We start from the raw sequence: 20,973 nt of genomic DNA on the forward strand, positions 1-20,973 counted from the left end.
ATTGGTAGGAGTGACCACCGCACAGTCCTCGTGGAGATGAAATCCCGTCTTCGCACTGAGGACACCATCCAACGTGTTGTGTGGCACTACCACCGTGCTAAATGGGATAGATTCAGAACAGATCTAGCTGCTCAAAACTGGGCATCCATGAGGCGCTGTGGGCCATCAGCAGCAGCAGAATTGTATTCCAGCACAATCTGTAACCTCATGGCCCGGCATATTCCTCACTCTACCATTACCAACAAGCCAGGGGATCAACCCTGGTTCAATGAGGAGTGCAGAAGAGCATGCCAGGAGCAGCACCAGGCGTACCTAAAAATGAGGTGCCAACCTGGTGAAGCTACAACTCAGGACTACATGCATGCTAAACAGCAGAAGCAAAATGCTATAGACAGAGCTAAGCGATTCCACAACCAACGGATCAGATCAAAGCTCTGCAGTCCTGCCACATCCAGTCGTGAATGGTGGTGGACAATTAAACAACTAACGGGAGGAGGAGGCTCTGCAAACATCCCCATTCTCAATGATGGCGGAGTCCAGCACGTGAGTGCAAAAGACAAGGCTGAAGCGTTTGCAACCATCTTCAGCCAGAAGTGCCGAGTGGATAATCCATCTCAGCCTCCTCCCGATATCCCCACCATCACGGAAGCCAGTCTTCGGCCAATTCGATTCACTCCACGTGATATCAAGAAACGGCTGAGTGCACTGGATACAGCAAAGGCTATGGGCCCCGACAACATCCCAGCTGTAGTGCTGAAGACTTGTGCTCCAGAACTAGCTGCGCCTCGAGCCAAGCTGTTCCAGTACAGCTACAACACTGGCATCCACCCGACAATGTGGAAAATTGCCCAGGTATGTCCTGTCCACAAAAAGCAGGACAAATCCAATCCGGCCAATTACCGCCCCATCAGTCTACTCTCAATCATCAGCAAAGTGATGGAAGGTGTCGTCGACAGTGCTATCAAGCGGCACTTACTCACCAATAACCTGCTCACCGATGCTCAGTTTGGGTTCCGCCAGGACCACTCGGCTCCAGACCTCATTACAGCCTTGGTCCAAACATGGACAAAAGAGCTGAATTCCAGAGGTGAGGTGAGAGTGACTGCCCTTGACATCAAGGCAGCATTTGACCGAGTGTGGCACCAAGGAGCCCTAGTAAAATTGAAGTCAATGGGAATCAGGGGGAAAACTCTCCAGTGGCTGGAGTCATACCTAGCACAAAGGAAGATGGTAGTGGTTGTTGGAGGCCAATCATCTCAGCCCCAGGGCATTGCTGCAGGAGTTCCTCAGGGCAGTGTCCGAGGCCCAACCATCTTCAGCTGCTTCATCAATGACCTTCCCTCCATCATAAGGTCAGAAATGGGGATGTTCGCTGATGACTGCACAGTGTTCAGTTCCATTCGCAACCCCTCAGATAATGAAGCAGTCCGAGCCTGCATGCAGCAAGACCTGGACAACATCCAGGCTTGGGCTCACATAAGTGACAAGTAACATTCGCGCCAGATAAGTGCCAGGCAATGACCATCTCCAACAAGAGAGAGTCTAACCACCTCCCCTTGACATTCAACGGCATTACCATCGCCGAATCCCCCACCATCAACATCCTGGGGGTCACCATTGACCAGAAACTTAACTGGACCAGCCATATAAATACTGTGGCTACGAGAGCAGGTCAGAGGCTGGGTATTCTGCGGCGAGTGACTCACCTCCTGACTCCCCAAAGCCTTTCCACCATCTTCAAGGCACAAGTCAGGAGTGTGATGGAATACTCTCCACTTGCCTGGATGAGTGCAGCTCCAACAACACTCAAGAAGCTCGACACCATCCAAGATAAAGCAGCCCGCTTGATTGGCACCCCATCCACCACCCTAAACATTCACTCCCTTCACCACCGGCGCACTGTGGCTGCAGTGTGTACCATCCACAGGATGCACTGCAGCAACTCGCCAAGGCTTCTTCGACAGCACCTCCCAAACCCGCGACCTCTACCACCTAGAAGGACAAGGGCAGCAGGCGCATGGGAACAACACCACCTGCAAGTTCCCCTCCAAGTCACACACCATCCCGACTTGGAAATATATCGCCGTTCCTTCATTGTCGCTGGGTCAAAATCCTGGAACTCCCTTCCTAACAGCACTGTGGGAGAACCGTCACCACACGGACTGCAGCGGTTCAAGAAGGCGGCTCACCACCACCTTCTCGAGGGCAATTAGGGATGGGCAATAAATGCCGGCCTTGCCAGCGACGCCCACATCCCGTGAACGAATAAAAAAAAAGTCCAAATAATTAATATATATCACAAAAAACAAGGGGACCTAGTACTGAGCCCTGTGGAACCCCACTGGAAACAGCCTTCCAGTCACAAAATCACCCGACCATTACCCTTTGCTTCATGCCATTGAGCCAATTTTGGATCCAGCTTGCCACTCTCCCTTGGATCCCATGGGCTTGTAGTTTTTTGACCAGTCTGCCATGTGGGACTTTGTCAAAAGCCTTGCTAAAATCCATGTAGACTTCATCAAATGGCTCATCAACCCTACTCATTACCTCCTCAAAAAATTCAATCAAGTTAGTCAGACACGACTTTCCCTTAACAAATCCATGCTGACTGTCCTTGATTACTCCGTGCCTTTCTAAGTGACTATTTATGCTGTCCCTCAGAATTGATACCAATAATTTGTCCTCCACCGAGGTTAGACTGACTGGCCTGTAATTACTCGGTCTATCCCTTGTTCCCTTTTGAAACAGAATCATAGAAAGGTTACAGCAAGGAAGGAGGCCATTCGGCCCATCAAGCCCGCGCCGGCTCTATGCTAGAGCAATCCAGCTAGTCCCACTCCCCCTCCCTGCAAATTTTTTCCTTTCAAGTACTTTTCCAGTTCCCTTTTGAAGGCCATGATTGAATCTGCCTCCACCACCCCCTCAGGCAGTGCATTCCAGATCCTAACCACTCGCTGTGTAAAAAAGTTTTTCCTCATGTCACCATTGGTTCTTTTGCCAATCACCTTAAATCTATGTCCTATGGTTCTTGACCCTTCCGCAGTGGGAACAGTTTGTCTCTATCTACTATATCTCGACCCTTCATGATTTTGAATACTTCTATCAAATCTCCTTGGCAACTGTCTCTGTTCCAAGGAGAACAACCCCAGCTTCTCCAGTCTATCCACGTAACTAAAGTCCCTCGTCCCTGGAATCATTCTAGTAAATCTCTTCTGCACCCTCTCTAAGGCTTTCACATCTTTCCTAAAGTGCGGTGCCCAGAACTGGACACAATACTCCAGTTGTGCCTGAACCAGTGTTTTATAAAAGTTTATCATGACTTCCTTACTTTTGTACTCTATGCCTCTATTTATAAAGCCCAGGATCCCTTATGCTTTTTTAACCGCTTTCTCAACCTGCCCTGCCACCTTCAACAATTTGTGCACAAATACTCCCAGATCTCTCTGTTCCTGTACCCCTTTTAGAATTGTGCCCTCTAGTTTATACTGCCTCTCCTCGTTCTTCCTACTGAAATGTATCACTTAGCATTATTCTACGTTAAATTTCATCTGCCACGTGTCCGCCCATGCTACCGGAGAGTCTATATTCTCTTGAAGTCTATCACTGTCCTCACTGTTCACTACCCTTCCAAGTTTTGTGTCATTAGTCCTGCCTCCTAATAACATTACCCAGTCACACTGGCTGGAGAGGGGGATCAGCATTGAATGTCAGCTCAGGCAGCGTCGCACAGCCTGGTGGGCTGTGAGTAAGTGCCTGTCCTTTCGTCCAAAGAAGGCTGGAATACTGGAATAAGCTAACACAATACTTTATTAGGACAGCAGCGTAACATTTGGAAGCAATACATCTACATACTCACCAATGGGAGACCCACCGGGAATTTCAGGGAGCTGGCACAAATCACGAAATCCCTGGGGGCAGAGTTTTCGCAGCTCCCTGTGTAGCTTACACACTTGTACTAGAACACAGGAATGCTCATGAGCACTCATCCCTCTAGAAGACTGGATTACTCCAGGTCTGTCGTGAGAATCTTGCATCCTCCTGTCCTTCACATATTTAACCTTTTCCCTTCGGCCCTTACTCTCCACTCCTTGGTATGTGCTCATCCCAATTATCATGGTTTCCAGCCACTGTTGTCTTAACGGCACACAGTACTTTTCCAGCATGAGAAGAGTGCATGTACAGCTCACAGCAAGCCATCTGGTGTACATCATCGACCTGGAATTACAATCTCTGTGGATCAAAAAAGGATAGAACAGGGTACTTTCTGAATGGTAAAGTTAAAAACAGTGGATATCCAAAGGGACTTAGGGGTTCAGGTACATAGATCATTGAAGTGTCATGAACAGGTGCAGAAAATAATCAATAAGGTTAATGGAATGCTGGCCTTTATATCTAGAGGACTAGAGTACAAGGGGGCAGAAGTTATGCTGCAGCTATACAAAACCCTGGTTAGACCGCACCTGGAGTACTGTGAGCAGTTCTGGGCACCGCACCTTCGGAAGGACATATTGGCCTTGGAGGGAGTGCAGCGTAGGTTTACTAGAATGATACCCGGACTTCAAGGGTTAAGTTATGAGGAGAGATTACACAAATTAGGTTAGGCCACAGCTGGAGTACTGTGTGCAGTTCTGGTCGCCACACTACAGGAAGGATGTGATCGCTTTGGAGAGGGTGCAGAGGAGATTCACCAGGATGTTACCAGGGCTGGAGCGCTTCAGCTATGAAGAGAGACTGGGAAGATTGGGTTTGTTTTCCTTGGAGCAGAGGAGGCTGAGGGGGGACATGATTGAGGTGTACAAAATTATGAGGGGCATAGATAGGATGGATACTAAGGAGCTTTTTCCCTTCGTTGAGGGTTCTACAACAAGGGGGCATAGATTCAAGGTAAAAGGCGGGAGGTTTAGAGGGGATTTGAGAAAGAACTTTTTCACCCAGAGGGTGGTTGGAGTCTGGAACTCACTGCCTGAGAGGGTTGTGGAGGCAGGAACCCTCACAACATTCAAGAAGCATTTGGATGAGCACTTGAAATGCCATAGCATCCAAGGCTGGAATATGGGATTAGATTAGACTGGGCTTGATGGCCGGCGCGGACACGATGGGCCGAAGGGCCTCTATCCGTGCTGTATAACTCTATGACTCTAAATTGGGGTTGTATTCTCAGTTTCAAAGGTTAAGGGGTGATATGATTGAAGTTTATAAGATATTATGGGGAACGGATAGGGTGGATAGAGGGAAACTATTTCCACTGGTTGGGGATTCTAGGAGTAGGGGGCAGAGTCTAAAAATTAGAGCCAGACCTTTCAGGAGCGAGATTAGAAAACATTTCTACACACAAAGGGTGGTAGAAGTTTGGAACTCTCTTCCGCAAACGGCAATTGATACCAGCTCAATTGCTAAATTTAAATCTGAGATAGATAGCTTTTTGGCAACCAAAGGTATTAAGGGATATGGGCCAAAGGCAGGTATATGGAGTTAGAGCACAGATCAGCCATGATCTTATCAAATGGCGGAGCAGGCATGAGGGGCTGAATGGCCTACTCCTGTTCCTATGTTCCTATCCCATAATGCAGCCCTGATCACCGATGGACCCTATACTGGGATTAAACAGCCATCCCCTTCCTAACAGCACTGTGGGAGAACCTTCACCACACGGACTGCAGCGGTTCAAGAAGGCGGCTCACCACCACCTTCTCAAGGGCAATTAGGGATGAGCAATTAATGCCGGCCTCGCCAGCGACGCCCACATCCTATGAACGAATAAAAAAAATAGAGCCCTGATCTCCGATCCCTGTGCTGGGATTAAACGGCCATCCCATAATACAGCCCTGATCTCCGATCCCTGTACTGGGATTAAACGGCCATCCCATAATACAGCCCTGATCTCCGATCCCTGTACTGGGATTAAACAGCCATCCCATAATACAGCCCTGATCTCCGATCCCTGTACTGGGATTAAACGGCCATCCCATAATACAGCCCTGATCTCCGATCCCTGTAGTGGGATTAAACAGCCATCCCATAATACAGTCCTGATCTCCGATCCCTGTACTGGGATTAAACGGCCATCCCATAATACAGCCCTGATCTCCGATCCCTGTACTGGGATTAAACGGCCATCCCATAATACAGCCCCGATCACCGATGGCCCATTGATTAAACAGCCATCCCATAATACAGCCCTGATCACCGATGGCCCATTGATTAAACAGCCATCCCATAATACAGCCCTGATCACCGATGGCCCATTGATTAAACGGCCATCCCATAATACAGCCCTGATCACCGATGGCCCATTGATTAAACGGCCATCCCATAATACAGCCCTGATCACCGATGGCCCATTGATTAAACGGCCATCCCATAATACAGCCCTGATCACCGATGGCCCATTGATTAAACGGCCATCCCATAATACAGCCCTGATCACCGATGGCCCATTGATTAAACGGCTGCCCTAAGGTAGTAATTGCTGCTTCAGTTACCTGAGTCCTCAGTCAGTGACCTCCATCGGCCAGCTCGGGTCAGACCGCAGCACCGCTTAACGTGGGGGGTAGCCCAGCTGGTGCTGGGAATCCTCAGCATCAATCAGCTATACAGGATCTGTAATCAGTAGGATTTCCCTGAAGCCTAAGGGTGCGGCTGAATTTTCATACCATGTAATTACAGCTCCAATCCTCAGCTGGCCCGATATCCACGCACGTGCACCTTCCGACAGGAGTCGCTGGATAGCGATCGGGACTGGCAGCCCTCGCTGGCTGGTTCTTTGTTTTCCCCCTCTGCTGAATTGTGCTAGAAGAAGCTTGGAGTAGTTGTCTCCTTGCCAGGAATGAGAGATATAGACGCAGGACCCTGCACTTATAGATTTATTGGAGCAAGTGATACTCGCAGACAACACATGCAGTGATGCAAAGGCTGCGATAGACCTCACTTTACAGTTGCTGCGTTCAGTTGTAGGGTCTTCCATACAGGACTGCATTGAAGTGTCAGCCTGGATTATGGGTTCAAGTCCCACCCCAGAGACTTGAGCACATAATTCAGGCTGGCACTCCCAGTACAGTACTGAGGGAGTGCTGCACTGTCAGAGGTGCTGTCTTTTAGATGAGACATTAAACCGAGGCCCCATCTGCTTTCTCAAGTGGACTTAAATGTTCACATGGCACTATTTCAAAGAGCAGGGGAGTTCTTCCAGGAGTCCTGGGCCAATATTTATCCCTCAACCAACATCACTAAAATAGATTACCTTCTGAAAGGTAGGTCGTGCCTGACAAACCTGATTGGATTTTTTGAAGAGGTGACTCTTAAAGTAGTGGACAGGGGAATGTCAATGGATGTTATTTATATGGACTTCCAGAAGGCATTTGATAAGGTCCCACATAAGAGTCTGTTAGCTAAGATAGAAGCCCATGGAATTGAGGGAAAAGTACGGACTTGGTTAGGAAGTTGGCTGAGCGAAAGGCGACAGAGAGTCGGGATAATGGGAAGGTACTCACATTGGCAGGATGTGACTAGTGGAGTCCCGCAGGGATCTGTCTTGGGGCCTCAATTATTCACAATATTTATTAACGACTTAGATGAAGGCATCGAAAGTCTCATATCTAAGTTTGCCGATGACATAAAGATTGGTGGCATTGTAAGCAGTGTAGATGAAAACATAAAATTACAAAGCGATATTGATAGATTTGGTGAATGGGCAAAACTGGCAAATGGAATTCAAAGTAGACAAATGTGAGGTCATCCACTTTGGATCAAAAAAGGATAGAACAGGGTACTTTCTAAATGGTAAAAAGTTAAAAACAGTGGATGTCCAAAGGGACTTAGGGGTTCAGGTACAGAGATCATTGAAGTGTCATGAACAGGTGCAGAAAATAATCAAGAAGGCTAATGGAATGCTGGCCTTTGCATCCAGAGGACTGGAGTACAAGGGGGCAGAAGTTATGCTGCAGCTGTACAAAACCCTGGTTAGACCGCACCTGGAGTACCGTGAGCAGTTCTGGGCACCGCACCTTCGGAAGGACATATTGGCCTTGGAGGGAGTGCAGCGTAGGTTTACTAGAATGATACCCGGACTTCAAGGGTTAAGTTACGAGGAGAGATTACACAAATTGGGGTTGTATTCTCTAGAGTTTCGAAGGTTAAGGGGTGATCTGATTGAAGTTTATAAGATATTAAGGGGAACAGATAGGGTGGATAGAGAGAAACTATTTCCGCTGGTTGGGGATTCTAGGAGTAGGGGGCACAGTCTAAAAATTAGAGCCAGACCTTTCAGGAGCGAGATTAGAAAACATTTCTACACACAAAGGGTGGTAGAAGTTTGGAACTCTCTTCCGCAAATGGCAATTGATACTAGCTCAATTGCTAAATTTAAATGTGAGATAGATAGCTTTTTGGCAACCAAAGGTATTAAGGGATATGGGCCAAAGGCAGGTATATGGAGTTAGATCACAGATCAGCCATGATCTTATTAAATGGCGGAGCAGGCACGAGGGGCTGAACGGCCTACTCCTGTTCCTATGTTCCTATGTTGTCATTATCACAGTGCTATTTGTGGGATCTTGCTGTGCGCACATTGGCTGCTCCATTTCCAACATTATAACAGTGACTACACTTAAAATGCATTACATTGGCTGTAAATCACTTTGGGATGTCTTGAAGTTGTGAAAGACGCTATATAAATGCAAGTCTTTCTTTTCTTAAAAAATTCTTCTTAAAAAAAGTTGAATAGCTCTTTCAAAGAGCCGGCACAGGCATGATGGGCTGAATCGCCTCCTGCTATGCTGGATGATTCTATGATTCTTCTTCTAGGGTCTCGTTTTTATCCCTTAGCTGCATTGTAACCTCATGTACTACATTCCATGAACTTTGCCCCCTGCTCAGCATTCCAGAGACTTGCTGTCTCAGTGTTATCAGTTGGTGATAGTTCCACAGCTCTCACTCATCTATGTTTATGGTGGCTTAAGACAGTGATGCAGATAAGCTTATCTACAAGGGTGCTGAAGCTGCATGAGGAACAGGCAACGAACTATCTTTACGACTCCAGCTGTACCAGCCATGGAGGGCCTTGAGTGTCTGGGCTGGTTTGGACACATTCCAAGATGCTCTTGGAAAAATTGTCTGTTACAAAATGGAGCCTTCACCATGAAATGGGTTCTTTAATGCAAACCAGCGCTCCCCAGGCCAGGGGTGCTCAGCACAGAGCTGGGATCATACCTGGGACCTCCCCGGTCGGTCTCTATAACTCAGTACCAGCCCACACAAGGGACTTACTGATCCACAGGGGAGGGGGGAAGAATACTCCAGCTTTGACAGTAATTATTCCAATAGGACAGTTGGCAGCAGCCTACATCATGGGGTGTGCATCTGTTATGTTAGAATCAGTTACGGGTTTCTGACAGAAACAAAATGAAAAGTTGCACCTTATCACTGTAATAAACTGGATAGCAAGGTGGTGAAGGAGAGAATACGAGAGTCTAGTCTTCAGTTGCTTCCAAGCCTTTATTCTCAGAGATCCCCATTACACACCCAGCACCCCTTCAATAAGCTCCCTCCTGTAAATGAGGGTCCCCAATTGATACCCACCACCTGGATCAATTAACATTAATTGATAGAAATCACCTTAATATAATTAACATTAATTGATATAAATCACCTGGATCAATTAACATTAATTGATATACATCACCTAAATATAATTAACATTAATTGATATAAATCACCTGGATCAATTAACATTAATTGATATACATCACCTAAATATAATTAACATTAATTGATATAAATCACCTGGATCAATTAACATTAATTGATATACATCACCTAAATATAATTAACATTAATTGATAGAAATCACCTGATTAACATTAATTGATAGAAATCCCCTAGATTAACATTAATTGACAGAAATCACCTAAATATAATTAACATTAATTGATATAAATCACCTAAATATAATTAACATTAATTGATAGAAATCACCTAAATATAATTAACACCAATTGATATAAATCACCTGGATATAATTAACATTAATTGATATAAATCACCTAAATATAATTAACATTAATTGATATAAATCACCTGGCTATAATTAACATTAATTGATATAAATCACCTAAATATAATTAACATTAATTTATATAAATCACCTGGATATAATTAACATTAATTGATATAAATCACCTAAATATAATTAACATTAATTGATATAAATCACCTGGCTATAATTAACATTAATTGATATAAATCACCTAAATATAATTAACATTAATTGATATAAATCACCTAAATATAATTAACATTAATTGATATAAATCACCCGGATATAATTAACATTAATTGATATAAATCACCTGGCTATAATTAACATTAATTGATATAAATCACCTGGCTATAATTAACATTAATTGATATAAATCACCTAAATATAATTAACACTAATTGATATAAATCACCCGGATATAATTAACACTAATTGATATAAATCACCCGGATATAATTAACACTAATTGATATAAATCACCCGGATATAATTAACACTAATTGATATAAATCACCCGGATATAATTAACACTAATTGATATAAATCACCTGGATACATTTTACATCACACGCTTCACAGCCAAGCAATTACTTCAAAATGCAGTGCCTGTTACATCCACAAATACAACAGCTATTTGCGTGCAACAAGCTCCCACAGACAGCAATGGGCAGTTTGCCTGCCTCGGGGTGGTGGTGGTTGAGGGAGGAATATTGCCCAAGACTGTTACAGTTGGATCTCCTGTGATTGCTGCTGTAAAGCAGGCAGCTTACACTGCCGTCCTCGGGCAAGTTGTCTTCCTGCGTGTGTCGGTTTTTCACTCAGAGATTCCCTGTTGCAGATGTGTGTGGGGATGAGGAAGTCCGAGGGAAGATGCTGGAGCTGAAACACAAACATGACGCCATCATGAAATCGCACGACAAGCACAAGACGGCCTTGCAAAGGCGAACCTCCAGCACCGGGAGTAGAGGGTGAGTGTAGGTCTGGAGATCTAATTACAGTACCGGGAGTAGAGGGTGAGTGTAGGTCTGGAGATCTAATTCCAGGACAGGGAGTAGAGGGTGAGTGTAGGTCTGGAGATCTAATTACAGTACCGGGAGTAGAGGGTGAGTGTAGGTCTGGAGATCTAATTACAGTACAGGGAGTAGAGGGGGAGTGTAGGTCTGGAGATCTAATTACAGTACAGGGAGTAGAGGGTGAGTGTAGGTCTGGAGATCTAATTACAGTACCGGGTGTAGAGGGGGAGTGTAGGTCTGGAGATCTAATTACAGTACCGGGAGTAGAGGGCGAGTGTAGGTCTGGAGATCTAATTACAGTACCGGGAGTAGAGGGCGAGTGTAGGTCTGGAGATCTAATTACAGTCCTGGGAGTAGAGGGTGAGTGTAGGTCTGGAGATCTAATTACAGTACCGGGAGTAGAGGGGGAGTGTAGGTCTGGAGATCTAATTACAGTACCGGGAGTAGAGGGCGAGTGTAGGTCTGGAGATCTAATTACAGTCCCGGGAGTAGAGGGTGAGTGTAGGTCTGGAGATCTAATTACAGTACCGGGAGTAGAGGGGGAGTGTAGGTCTGGAGATCTAATTACAGTACCGGGAGTAGAGGGTGAGTGTCGGTCTGGAGATCTAATTACAGTACAGGGAGTAGAGGGGGAGTGTAGGTCTGGAGATCTAATTACAGTACAGGGAGTAGAGGGGGAGTGTAGGTCTGGAGATCTAATTACAGTACCGGCAGTAGAGGGGGAGTGTAGGTCTGGAGATCTAATTACAGTACCGGGAGTAGAGGGCGAGTGTAGGTCTGGAGATCTAATTACAGTCCCGGGAGTAGAGGGTGAGTGTAGGTCTGGAGATGTAATTACAGTACCGGGAGTAGAGGGTGAGTGTAGGTCTGGAGATCTAATTACAGTACCGGGAGTAGAGGGTGAGTGTAGGTCTGGAGATCTAATTACAGTACAGGGAGTAGAGGGGGAGTGTAGGTCTGGAGATGTAATTACAGTACCGGCAGTAGAGGGTGAGTGTAGGTCTGGAGATCTAATTACAGTACCGGGAGTGGAGGGTGAGTGTAGGTCTGGAGATCTAATTACAGTCCCGGGAGTAGAGGGTGAGTGTAGGTCTGGAGATCTAATTACAGTACTGGCAGTAGAGGGTGAGTGTAGGTCTGGAGATGTAATTACAGTACCGGAAGTAGAGGGGGAGTGTAGGTCTGGAGATCTAATTACAGTACCGGAAGTAGAGTGGGAGTGTAGGTCTGGAGATCTAATTACAGTACCGGAAGTAGAGGGGGAGTGTAGGTCTGGAGATCTAATTACAGTACCGGGAGTAGAGGGGGAGTGTAGGTCTGGAGATCTAATTACAGTACCGGGAGTAGAGGGTGAGTGTAGGTCTGGAGATCTAATTACAGTACCGGGAGTAGAGGGGGAGTGTAGGTCTGGAGATCTAATTACAGTACCGGAAGTAGAGGGGGAGTGTAGGTCTGGAGATCTAATTACAGTACCGGGAGTAGAGGGGGAGTGTAGGTCTGGAGATCTAATTACAGTACCGGGAGTAGAGGGTGAGTGTAGGTCTGGAGATCTAATTACAGTACCGGGAGTAGAGGGCGAGTGTAGGTCTGGAGATCCAATTACAGTACCGGCAATAGAGGGTGAGTGTAGGTCTGGAGATGTAATTACAGTACCGGGAGTAGAGGGGGAGTGTAGGTCTGGAGATCTAATTACAGTACCGGCAGTAGAGGGTGAGTGTAGGTCTGGAGATCTAATTACAGTACAGGGAGTAGAGGGGGAGTGTAGGTCTGGAGATGTAATTACACTACCGGCAGTAGAGGGTGAGTGTAGGTCTGGAGATCTAATTACAGTACCGGGAGTAGAGGGTGAGTGTAGGTCTGGAGATCTAATTACAGTACTGGCAGTAGAGGGTGAGTAGGTCTGGAGATCTAATTACAGTACCGGAAGTAGAGGGGGAGTGTAGGTCTGGAGATCTAATTACAGTACCGGAAGTAGAGGGGGAGTGTAGGTCTGGAGATCTAATTACAGTACCGGAAGTAGAGGGGGAGTGTAGGTCTGGAGATCTAATTACAGTACCGGGAGTAGAGGGGGAGTGTAGGTCTGGAGATGTAATTACAGTACCGGCAGTAGAGGGTGAGTGTAGGTCTGGAGATCTAATTACAGTACCGGGAGTAGAGGGTGAGTGTAGGTCTGGAGATCTAATTACAGTACTGGCAGTAGAGGGTGAGTAGGTCTGGAGATCTAATTACAGTACCGGAAGTAGAGGGGGAGTGTAGGTCTGGAGATCTAATTACAGTACCGGAAGTAGAGGGGGAGTGTAGGTCTGGAGATCTAATTACAGTACCGGAAGTAGAGGGGGAGTGTAGGTCTGGAGATCTAATTACAGTACCGGGAGTAGAGGGGGAGTGTAGGTCTGGAGATCTAATTACAGTACTGGCAGTAGAGGGTGAGTGTAGGTCTGGAGATGTAATTACAGTACCGGGAGTAGAGGGTGAGTGTAGGTCTGGAGATCTAATTACAGTACTGGCAGTAGAGGGTGAGTAGGTCTGGAGATCTAATTACAGTACCGGAAGTAGAGGGGGAGTGTAGGTCTGGAGATCTAATTACAGTACCGGAAGTAGAGGGGGAGTGCAGGTCTGGAGATCTAATTACAGTACCGGAAGTAGAGGGGGAGTGTAGGTCTGGAGATCTAATTACAGTACCGGGAGTAGAGGGGGAGTGTAGGTCTGGAGATCTAATTACAGTACTGGCAGTAGAGGGTGAGTGTAGGTCTGGAGATGTAATTACAGTACCGGAAGTAGAGGGTGAGTGTAGGTCTGGAGATCTAATTACAGTACCGGGAGTAGAGGGGGAGTGTAGGTCTGGAGATCTAATTACAGTACCGGCAGTAGAGGGTGAGTGTAGGTCTGGAGATCTAATTACAGTACCGGGAGTGGAGGGTGAGTGTAGGTCTGGAGATCTAATTACAGTACCGGGAGTAGAGGGTGAGTGTAGGTCTGGAGATCTAATTACAGTACTGGCAGTAGAGGGTGAGTGTAGGTCTGGAGATGTAATTACAGTACCGGAAGTAGAGGGGGAGTGTAGGTCTGGAGATCTAATTACAGTACCGGAAGTAGAGTGGGAGTGTAGGTCTGGAGATCTAATTACAGTACCGGAAGTAGAGGGGGAGTGTAGGTCTGGAGATCTAATTACAGTACCGGGAGTAGAGGGGGAGTGTAGGTCTGGAGATCTAATTACAGTACCGGGAGTAGAGGGTGAGTGTAGGTCTGGAGATCTAATTACAGTACCGGGAGTAGAGGGGGAGTGTAGGTCTGGAGATCTAATTACAGTACCGGAAGTAGAGGGGGAGTGTAGGTCTGGAGATCTAATTACAGTACCGGGAGTAGAGGGGGAGTGTAGGTCTGGAGATCTAATTACAGTACCGGGAGTAGAGGGTGAGTGTAGGTCTGGAGATCTAATTACAGTACCGGGAGTAGAGGGCGAGTGTAGGTCTGGAGATCCAATTACAGTACCGGCAATAGAGGGTGAGTGTAGGTCTGGAGATGTAATTACAGTACCGGGAGTAGAGGGGGAGTGTAGGTCTGGAGATCTAATTACAGTACCGGCAGTAGAGGGTGAGTGTAGGTCTGGAGATCTAATTACAGTACAGGGAGTAGAGGGGGAGTGTCGGTCTGGAGATGTAATTACACTACCGGCAGTAGAGGGTGAGTGTAGGTCTGGAGATCTAATTACAGTACCGGGAGTAGAGGGTGAGTGTAGGTCTGGAGATCTAATTACAGTACTGGCAGTAGAGGGTGAGTGTAGGTCTGGAGATGTAATTACAGTACCGGAAGTAGAGGGTGAGTGTAGGTCTGGAGATCTAATTACAGTACCGGGAGTAGAGGGGGAGTGTAGGTCTGGAGATCTAATTACAGTACCGGCAGTAGAGGGTGAGTGTTGGTCTGGAGATCTAATTACAGTACCGGGAGTGGAGGGTGAGTGTAGGTCTGGAGATGTAATTACAGTACCGGAAGTAGAGGGGGAGTGTAGGTCTGGAGATCTAATTACAGTACCGGAAGTAGAGTGGGAGTGTAGGTCTGGAGATCTAATTACAGTACCGGAAGTAGAGGGGGAGTGTAGGTCTGGAGATCTAATTACAGTACCGGGAGTAGAGGGGGAGTGTAGGTCTGGAGATCTAATTACAGTACCGGGAGTAGAGGGTGAGTGTAGGTCTGGAGATCTAATTACAGTACCGGGAGTAGAGGGGGAGTGTAGGTCTGGAGATCTAATTACAGTACCGGAAGTAGAGGGGGAGTGTAGGTCTGGAGATCTAATTACAGTACCGGGAGTAGAGGGGGAGTGTAGGTCTGGAGATCTAATTACAGTACCGGGAGTAGAGGGTGAGTGTAGGTCTGGAGATCTAATTACAGTACCGGGAGTAGAGGGCGAGTGTAGGTCTGGAGATCCAATTACAGTACCGGCAATAGAGGGTGAGTGTAGGTCTGGAGATGTAATTACAGTACCGGGAGTAGAGGGGGAGTGTAGGTCTGGAGATCTAATTACAGTACCGGCAGTAGAGGGTGAGTGTAGGTCTGGAGATCTAATTACAGTACAGGGAGTAGAGGGGGAGTGTCGGTCTGGAGATGTAATTACACTACCGGCAGTAGAGGGTGAGTGTAGGTCTGGAGATCTAATTACAGTACCGGGAGTAGAGGGTGAGTGTAGGTCTGGAGATCTAATTACAGTACTGGCAGTAGAGGGTGAGTAGGTCTGGAGATCTAATTACAGTACCGGAAGTAGAGGGGGAGTGTAGGTCTGGAGATCTAATTACAGTACCGGAAGTAGAGGGGGAGTGTAGGTCTGGAGATCTAATTACAGTACCGGAAGTAGAGGGGGAGTGTAGGTCTGGAGATCTAATTACAGTACCGGAAGTAGAGGGGGAGTGTAGGTCTGGAGATCTAATTACAGTACCGGGAGTAGAGGGGGAGTGTAGGTCTGGAGATCTAATTACAGTACTGGCAGTAGAGGGTGAGTGTAGGTCTGGAGATGTAATTACAGTACCGGGAGTAGAGGGTGAGTGTAGGTCTGGAGATCTAATTACAGTACTGGCAGTAGAGGGTGAGTAGGTCTGGAGATCTAATTACAGTACCGGAAGTAGAGGGGGAGTGTAGGTCTGGAGATCTAATTACAGTACCGGAAGTAGAGGGGGAGTGTAGGTCTGGAGATCTAATTACAGTACCGGAAGTAGAGGGGGAGTGTAGGTCTGGAGATCTAATTACAGTACCGGGAGTAGAGGGGGAGTGTAGGTCTGGAGATCTAATTACAGTACTGGCAGTAGAGGGTGAGTGTAGGTCTGGAGATGTAATTACAGTACCGGAAGTAGAGGGTGAGTGTAGGTCTGGAGATCTAATTACAGTACCGGGAGTAGAGGGGGAGTGTAGGTCTGGAGATCTAATTACAGTACCGGAAGTAGAGGGGGAGTGTAGGTCTGGAGATCTAATTACAGTACCGGGAGTAGAGGGGGAGTGTAGGTCTGGAGATCTAATTACAGTACCGGGAGTAGAGGGTGAGTGTAGGTCTGGAGATCTAATTACAGTACCGGGAGTAGAGGGCGAGTGTAGGTCTGGAGATCTAATTACAGTACCGGCAATAGAGGGTGAGTGTAGGTCTGGAGATGTAATTACAGTACCGGGAGTAGAGGGGGAGTGTAGGTCTGGAGATCTAATTACAGTACCGGCAGTAGAGGGTGAGTGTAGGTCTGGAGATCTAATTACAGTACAGGGAGTAGAGGGGGAGTGTAGGTCTGGAGATGTAATTACAGTACCGGCAGTAGAGGGTGAGTGTAGGTCTGGAGATCTAATTACAGTACCAGGAGTAGAGGGTGAGTGTAGGTCTGGAGATCTAATTACAGTACTGGCAGTAGAGGGTGAGTAGGTCTGGAGATCTAATTACAGTACCGGAAGTAGAGGGGGAGTGTAGGTCTGGAGATCTAATTACAGTACCGGAAGTAGAGGGGGAGTGTAGGTCTGGAGATCTAATTACAGTACCGGAAGTAGAGGGGGAGTGTAGGTCTGGAGATCTAATTACAGTACCGGGAGTAGAGGGGGAGTGTAGGTCTGGAGATCTAATTACAGTACCGGGAGTAGAGGGTGAGTGTAGGTCTGGAGATCTAATTACAGTACCGGGAGTAGAGGGGGAGTGTAGGTCTGGAGATCTAATTACAGTACCGGAAGTAGAGGGGGAGTGTAGGTCTGGAGATCTAATTACAGTACCGGGAGTAGAGGGTGAGTGTAGGTCTGGAGATCTAATTACAGTACCGGGAGTAGAGGGTGAGTGTAGGTCTGGAGATCTAATTACAGTACCGGGAGTAGAGGGTGAGTGTAGGTCTGGAGATCTAATTACAGTACAGGGTGTAGAGGGTGAGTGTAGGTCTGGAGATCTAATTACAGTACAGGGTGTAGAGGGTGAGTGTAGGTCTGGAGATCTAATTACAGTCCCGGGAGTAGAGGGTGAGTGTAGGTCTGGAGATCTAATTACAGTACCGGGAGTAGAGGGGGAGTGTAGGTCTGGAGATCTAATTACAGTACCGGAAGTAGAGTGGGAGTGTAGGTCTGGAGATCTAATTACAGTACCGGAAGTAGAGGGGGAGTGTAGGTCTGGAGATCTAATTACAGTACCGGGAGTAGAGGGGGAGTGTAGGTCTGGAGATCTAATTACAGTACCGGGAGTAGAGGGTGAGTGTAGGTCTGGAGATCTAATTACAGTACCGGGAGTAGAGGGGGAGTGTAGGTCTGGAGATCTAATTACAGTACCGGAAGTAGAGGGGGAGTGTAGGTCTGGAGATCTAATTACAGTACCGGGAGTAGAGGGGGAGTGTAGGTCTGGAGATCTAATTACAGTACCGGGAGTAGAGGGTGAGTGTAGGTCTGGAGATCTAATTACAGTACCGGGAGTAGAGGGCGAGTGTAGGTCTGGAGATCTAATTACAGTACCGGCAATAGAGGGTGAGTGTAGGTCTGGAGATGTAATTACAGTACCGGGAGTAGAGGGGGAGTGTAGGTCTGGAGATCTAATTACAGTACCGGCAGTAGAGGGTGAGTGTAGGTCTGGAGATCTAATTACAGTACCGGGAGCAGAGGAGGAGTGTAGGTCTGGAGATCTAATTACAGTACCGGGAGCAGAGGAGGAGTGTAGGTCTGGAGATGTAATTACAGTACCGGCAGTAGAGGGTGAGTGTAGGTCTGGAGATCTAATTACAGTACCGGGAGTAGAGGGTGAGTGTAGGTCTGGAGATCTAATTACAGTACTGGCAGTAGAGGGTGAGTAGGTCTGGAGATCTAATTACAGTACCGGAAGTAGAGGGGGAGTGTAGGTCTGGAGATCTAATTACAGTACCGGAAGTAGAGGGGGAGTGTAGGTCTGGAGATCTAATTACAGTACCGGAAGTAGAGGGGGAGTGTAGGTCTGGAGATCTAATTACAGTACCGGGAGTAGAGGGGGAGTGTAGGTCTGGAGATCTAATTACAGTACCGGGAGTAGAGGGTGAGTGTAGGTCTGGAGATCTAATTACAGTACCGGGAGTAGAGGGGGAGTGTAGGTCTGGAGATCTAATTACAGTACCGGAAGTAGAGGGGGAGTGTAGGTCTGGAGATCTAATTACAGTACCGGGAGTAGAGGGTGAGTGTAGGTCTGGAGATCTAATTACAGTACCGGGAGTAGAGGGTGAGTGTAGGTCTGGAGATCTAATTACAGTACCGGGAGTAGAGGGTGAGTGTAGGTCTGGAGATCTAATTACAGTACAGGGTGTAGAGGGTGAGTGTAGGTCTGGAGATCTAATTACAGTACAGGGTGTAGAGGGTGAGTGTAGGTCTGGAGATCTAATTACAGTCCCGGGAGTAGAGGGGGAGTGTAGGTCTGGAGATCTAATTACAGTACCGGGAGTGGAGGGTGAGTGTAGGTCTGGAGATCTAATTACAGTACCGGGAGTAGAGGGGGAGTGTAGGTCTGGAGATCTAATTACAGTACCGGGAGTAGAGGGGGAGTGTAGGTCTGGAGATCTAATTACAGTACCGGGAGTAGAGGGTGAGTGTAGGTCTGGAGATCTAATTACAGTACCGGGAGTGTAGGTCTGGAGATCTAATTCCAGGACAGGGAGTGGAGGGGGAGTGTAGGTCTGGAGATCTAGTTACAGTACAGGGAGTAGAGGGTGAGTGTAGGTCTGGAGATCTAATTACAGTACAGGGAGTAGAGGGTGAGTGTAGGTCTGGAGATCTAATTACAGTACCGGGAGTAGAGGGTGAGTGTAGGTCTGGAGATCTAATTACAGTACAGGGAGTAGAGGGTGAGTGTAGGTCTGGAGATCTAATTACAGTACAGGGAGTAGAGGGTGAGTGTAGGTCTGGAGATCTAATTACAGTACCGAGAGTAGAGGGGGAGTGTCGGTCTGGAGATCTAATTACAGTACCGGGAGTAGAGGGGGAGTGTCGGTCTGGAGATCTAATTACAGTACCGGGAGTAGAGGGCGAGTGTAGGTCTGGAGATCTAATTACAGTACCGGGAGTAGAGGGGGAGTGTAGGTCTGGAGATCTAATTACAGTACAGGGAGTAGAGGGCGAGTGTAGGTCTGGAGATCTAATTACAGTACAGGGAGTAGAGGGCGAGTGTAGGTCTGGAGATCTAATTACAGTACAGGGAGTAGAGGGTGAGTGTAGGTCTGGAGATCTAATTCCAGGACAGGGAGTGGAGGGGGAGTGTAGGTCTGGAGATCTAATTCCAGGACAGGGAGTGTAGGTCCAGGGATCTAATTCCAGGACAGGGAGTGTGTACTTTACATTGTTCCTTCAGCATATCGTAGACTCTACCGTCTCATGCAAACAGTTTTCTGGGGTTCTGAGTTTAAGGCGAACATTACCCTATAATTGAGTGTGTTGCAAAGGGAGATATCCTTGCAGTTTACCACCATCTCCCACCCTGCCCCGACTCGAGATTTACAGTCTCGTTCAGGGACAGCCTGGGGGAGACATTGTCTGGAACCTCTCTCATTTCATGACTTCTGTCTGGTGACATCGTGAATGTTGATTGTAGGTCGAATTCTATTGGCTTTTCCCTCCCTCTCCAGCAGGAAGTTACAGCAGGTGATTTGATGGCAGTGCAGGGAGCGGGGAGACCACATCGGTCTGTGTGTTTGGTGTTTAGGAGATCGTGAGCCATTTAAATGCTTGGCATGAAGCACGTATCTCAAGTGACCTCATATCTCAAGATGTGAACAGATGTCGGGTTTCTGATTCAGGATTAATCCATCAATGAGGCAATCGTGCTACAAATAGCCTCTATCCTATTCAAACAGGATCAAACCAGCCAAGAAGTAATATAACGGTGGGATTTGGGTACTGCATTAGGGTTAGGGTTAGGGTGTTAGGGCTCGGGTGTTAGGGCTCGGGTGTTAGGGCTCGGGTGTTAGGGCTCGGGTGTTAGGGCTCGGGTGTTAGGGCTCGGGTGTTAGGGTTTGGGTGTTAGGGTTTGGGTGTTAGGGTTTGGGTGTTAGGGTTTGGGTGTTAGGGTTTGGGTGTTAGGGTTTTAGGGTTTGGGTGTTAGGGTTTTAGGGTTTGGGTTTTAGGGTTTGGGTGTTAGGGTTTGGGTGTTAGGGTTTTAGGGTTTGGGTGTTAGGGTTTGGGTGTTAGGGTTTGGGTGTTAGGGTTTGGGTGTTAGGGTTTTAGGGTTTGGGTGTTAGGGTTTGGGTTTTAGGGTTTGGGTTTTAGGGTTTGGGTGTTAGGGTGTTAGGGTTTGGGTGTTAGGGTTTGGGTGTTAGGGTTTGGGTGTTAGGGTTTTAGGGTTTGGGTGTTAGGGTTTGGGTGTTAGGGTTTGGGTTTTAGGGTTTGGGTGTTAGGGTTTGGGTTTTAGGGTTTGGGTGTTAGGGTTTGGGTGTTAGGGTTTGGGTTTTAGGGTTTGGGTGTTAGGGTTTGGGT

General features: G+C 47.2%; 2 protein-coding genes across 4 annotated transcripts in view; both read left to right on the forward strand.

Annotated features, from left to right (window-relative positions):
* The window catches only part of ppp1r16a (protein phosphatase 1, regulatory subunit 16A), a 187,082-nt gene that overhangs the window by 149,604 nt on the left and 16,505 nt on the right, over window positions 1-20,973 (forward strand). For both annotated transcript variants that reach the window (XM_067969143.1, XM_067969133.1), the window contains one exon: window positions 10,875-11,004. In XM_067969143.1, the coding sequence (XP_067825244.1) occupies window positions 10,875-11,004 (130 nt within the window). The remainder of the gene's footprint in view (window positions 1-10,874; window positions 11,005-20,973) is intronic.
* Window positions 1-20,973, forward strand: part of LOC137300050 (fucolectin-1-like) — a 433,112-nt gene that overhangs the window by 103,573 nt on the left and 308,566 nt on the right. The window lies entirely within an intron of this gene.

Source organism: Heptranchias perlo, chromosome 2, assembly GCF_035084215.1.
Source record: "Heptranchias perlo isolate sHepPer1 chromosome 2, sHepPer1.hap1, whole genome shotgun sequence".
NCBI classification, from domain to species: domain Eukaryota; kingdom Metazoa; phylum Chordata; class Chondrichthyes; order Hexanchiformes; family Hexanchidae; genus Heptranchias; species Heptranchias perlo.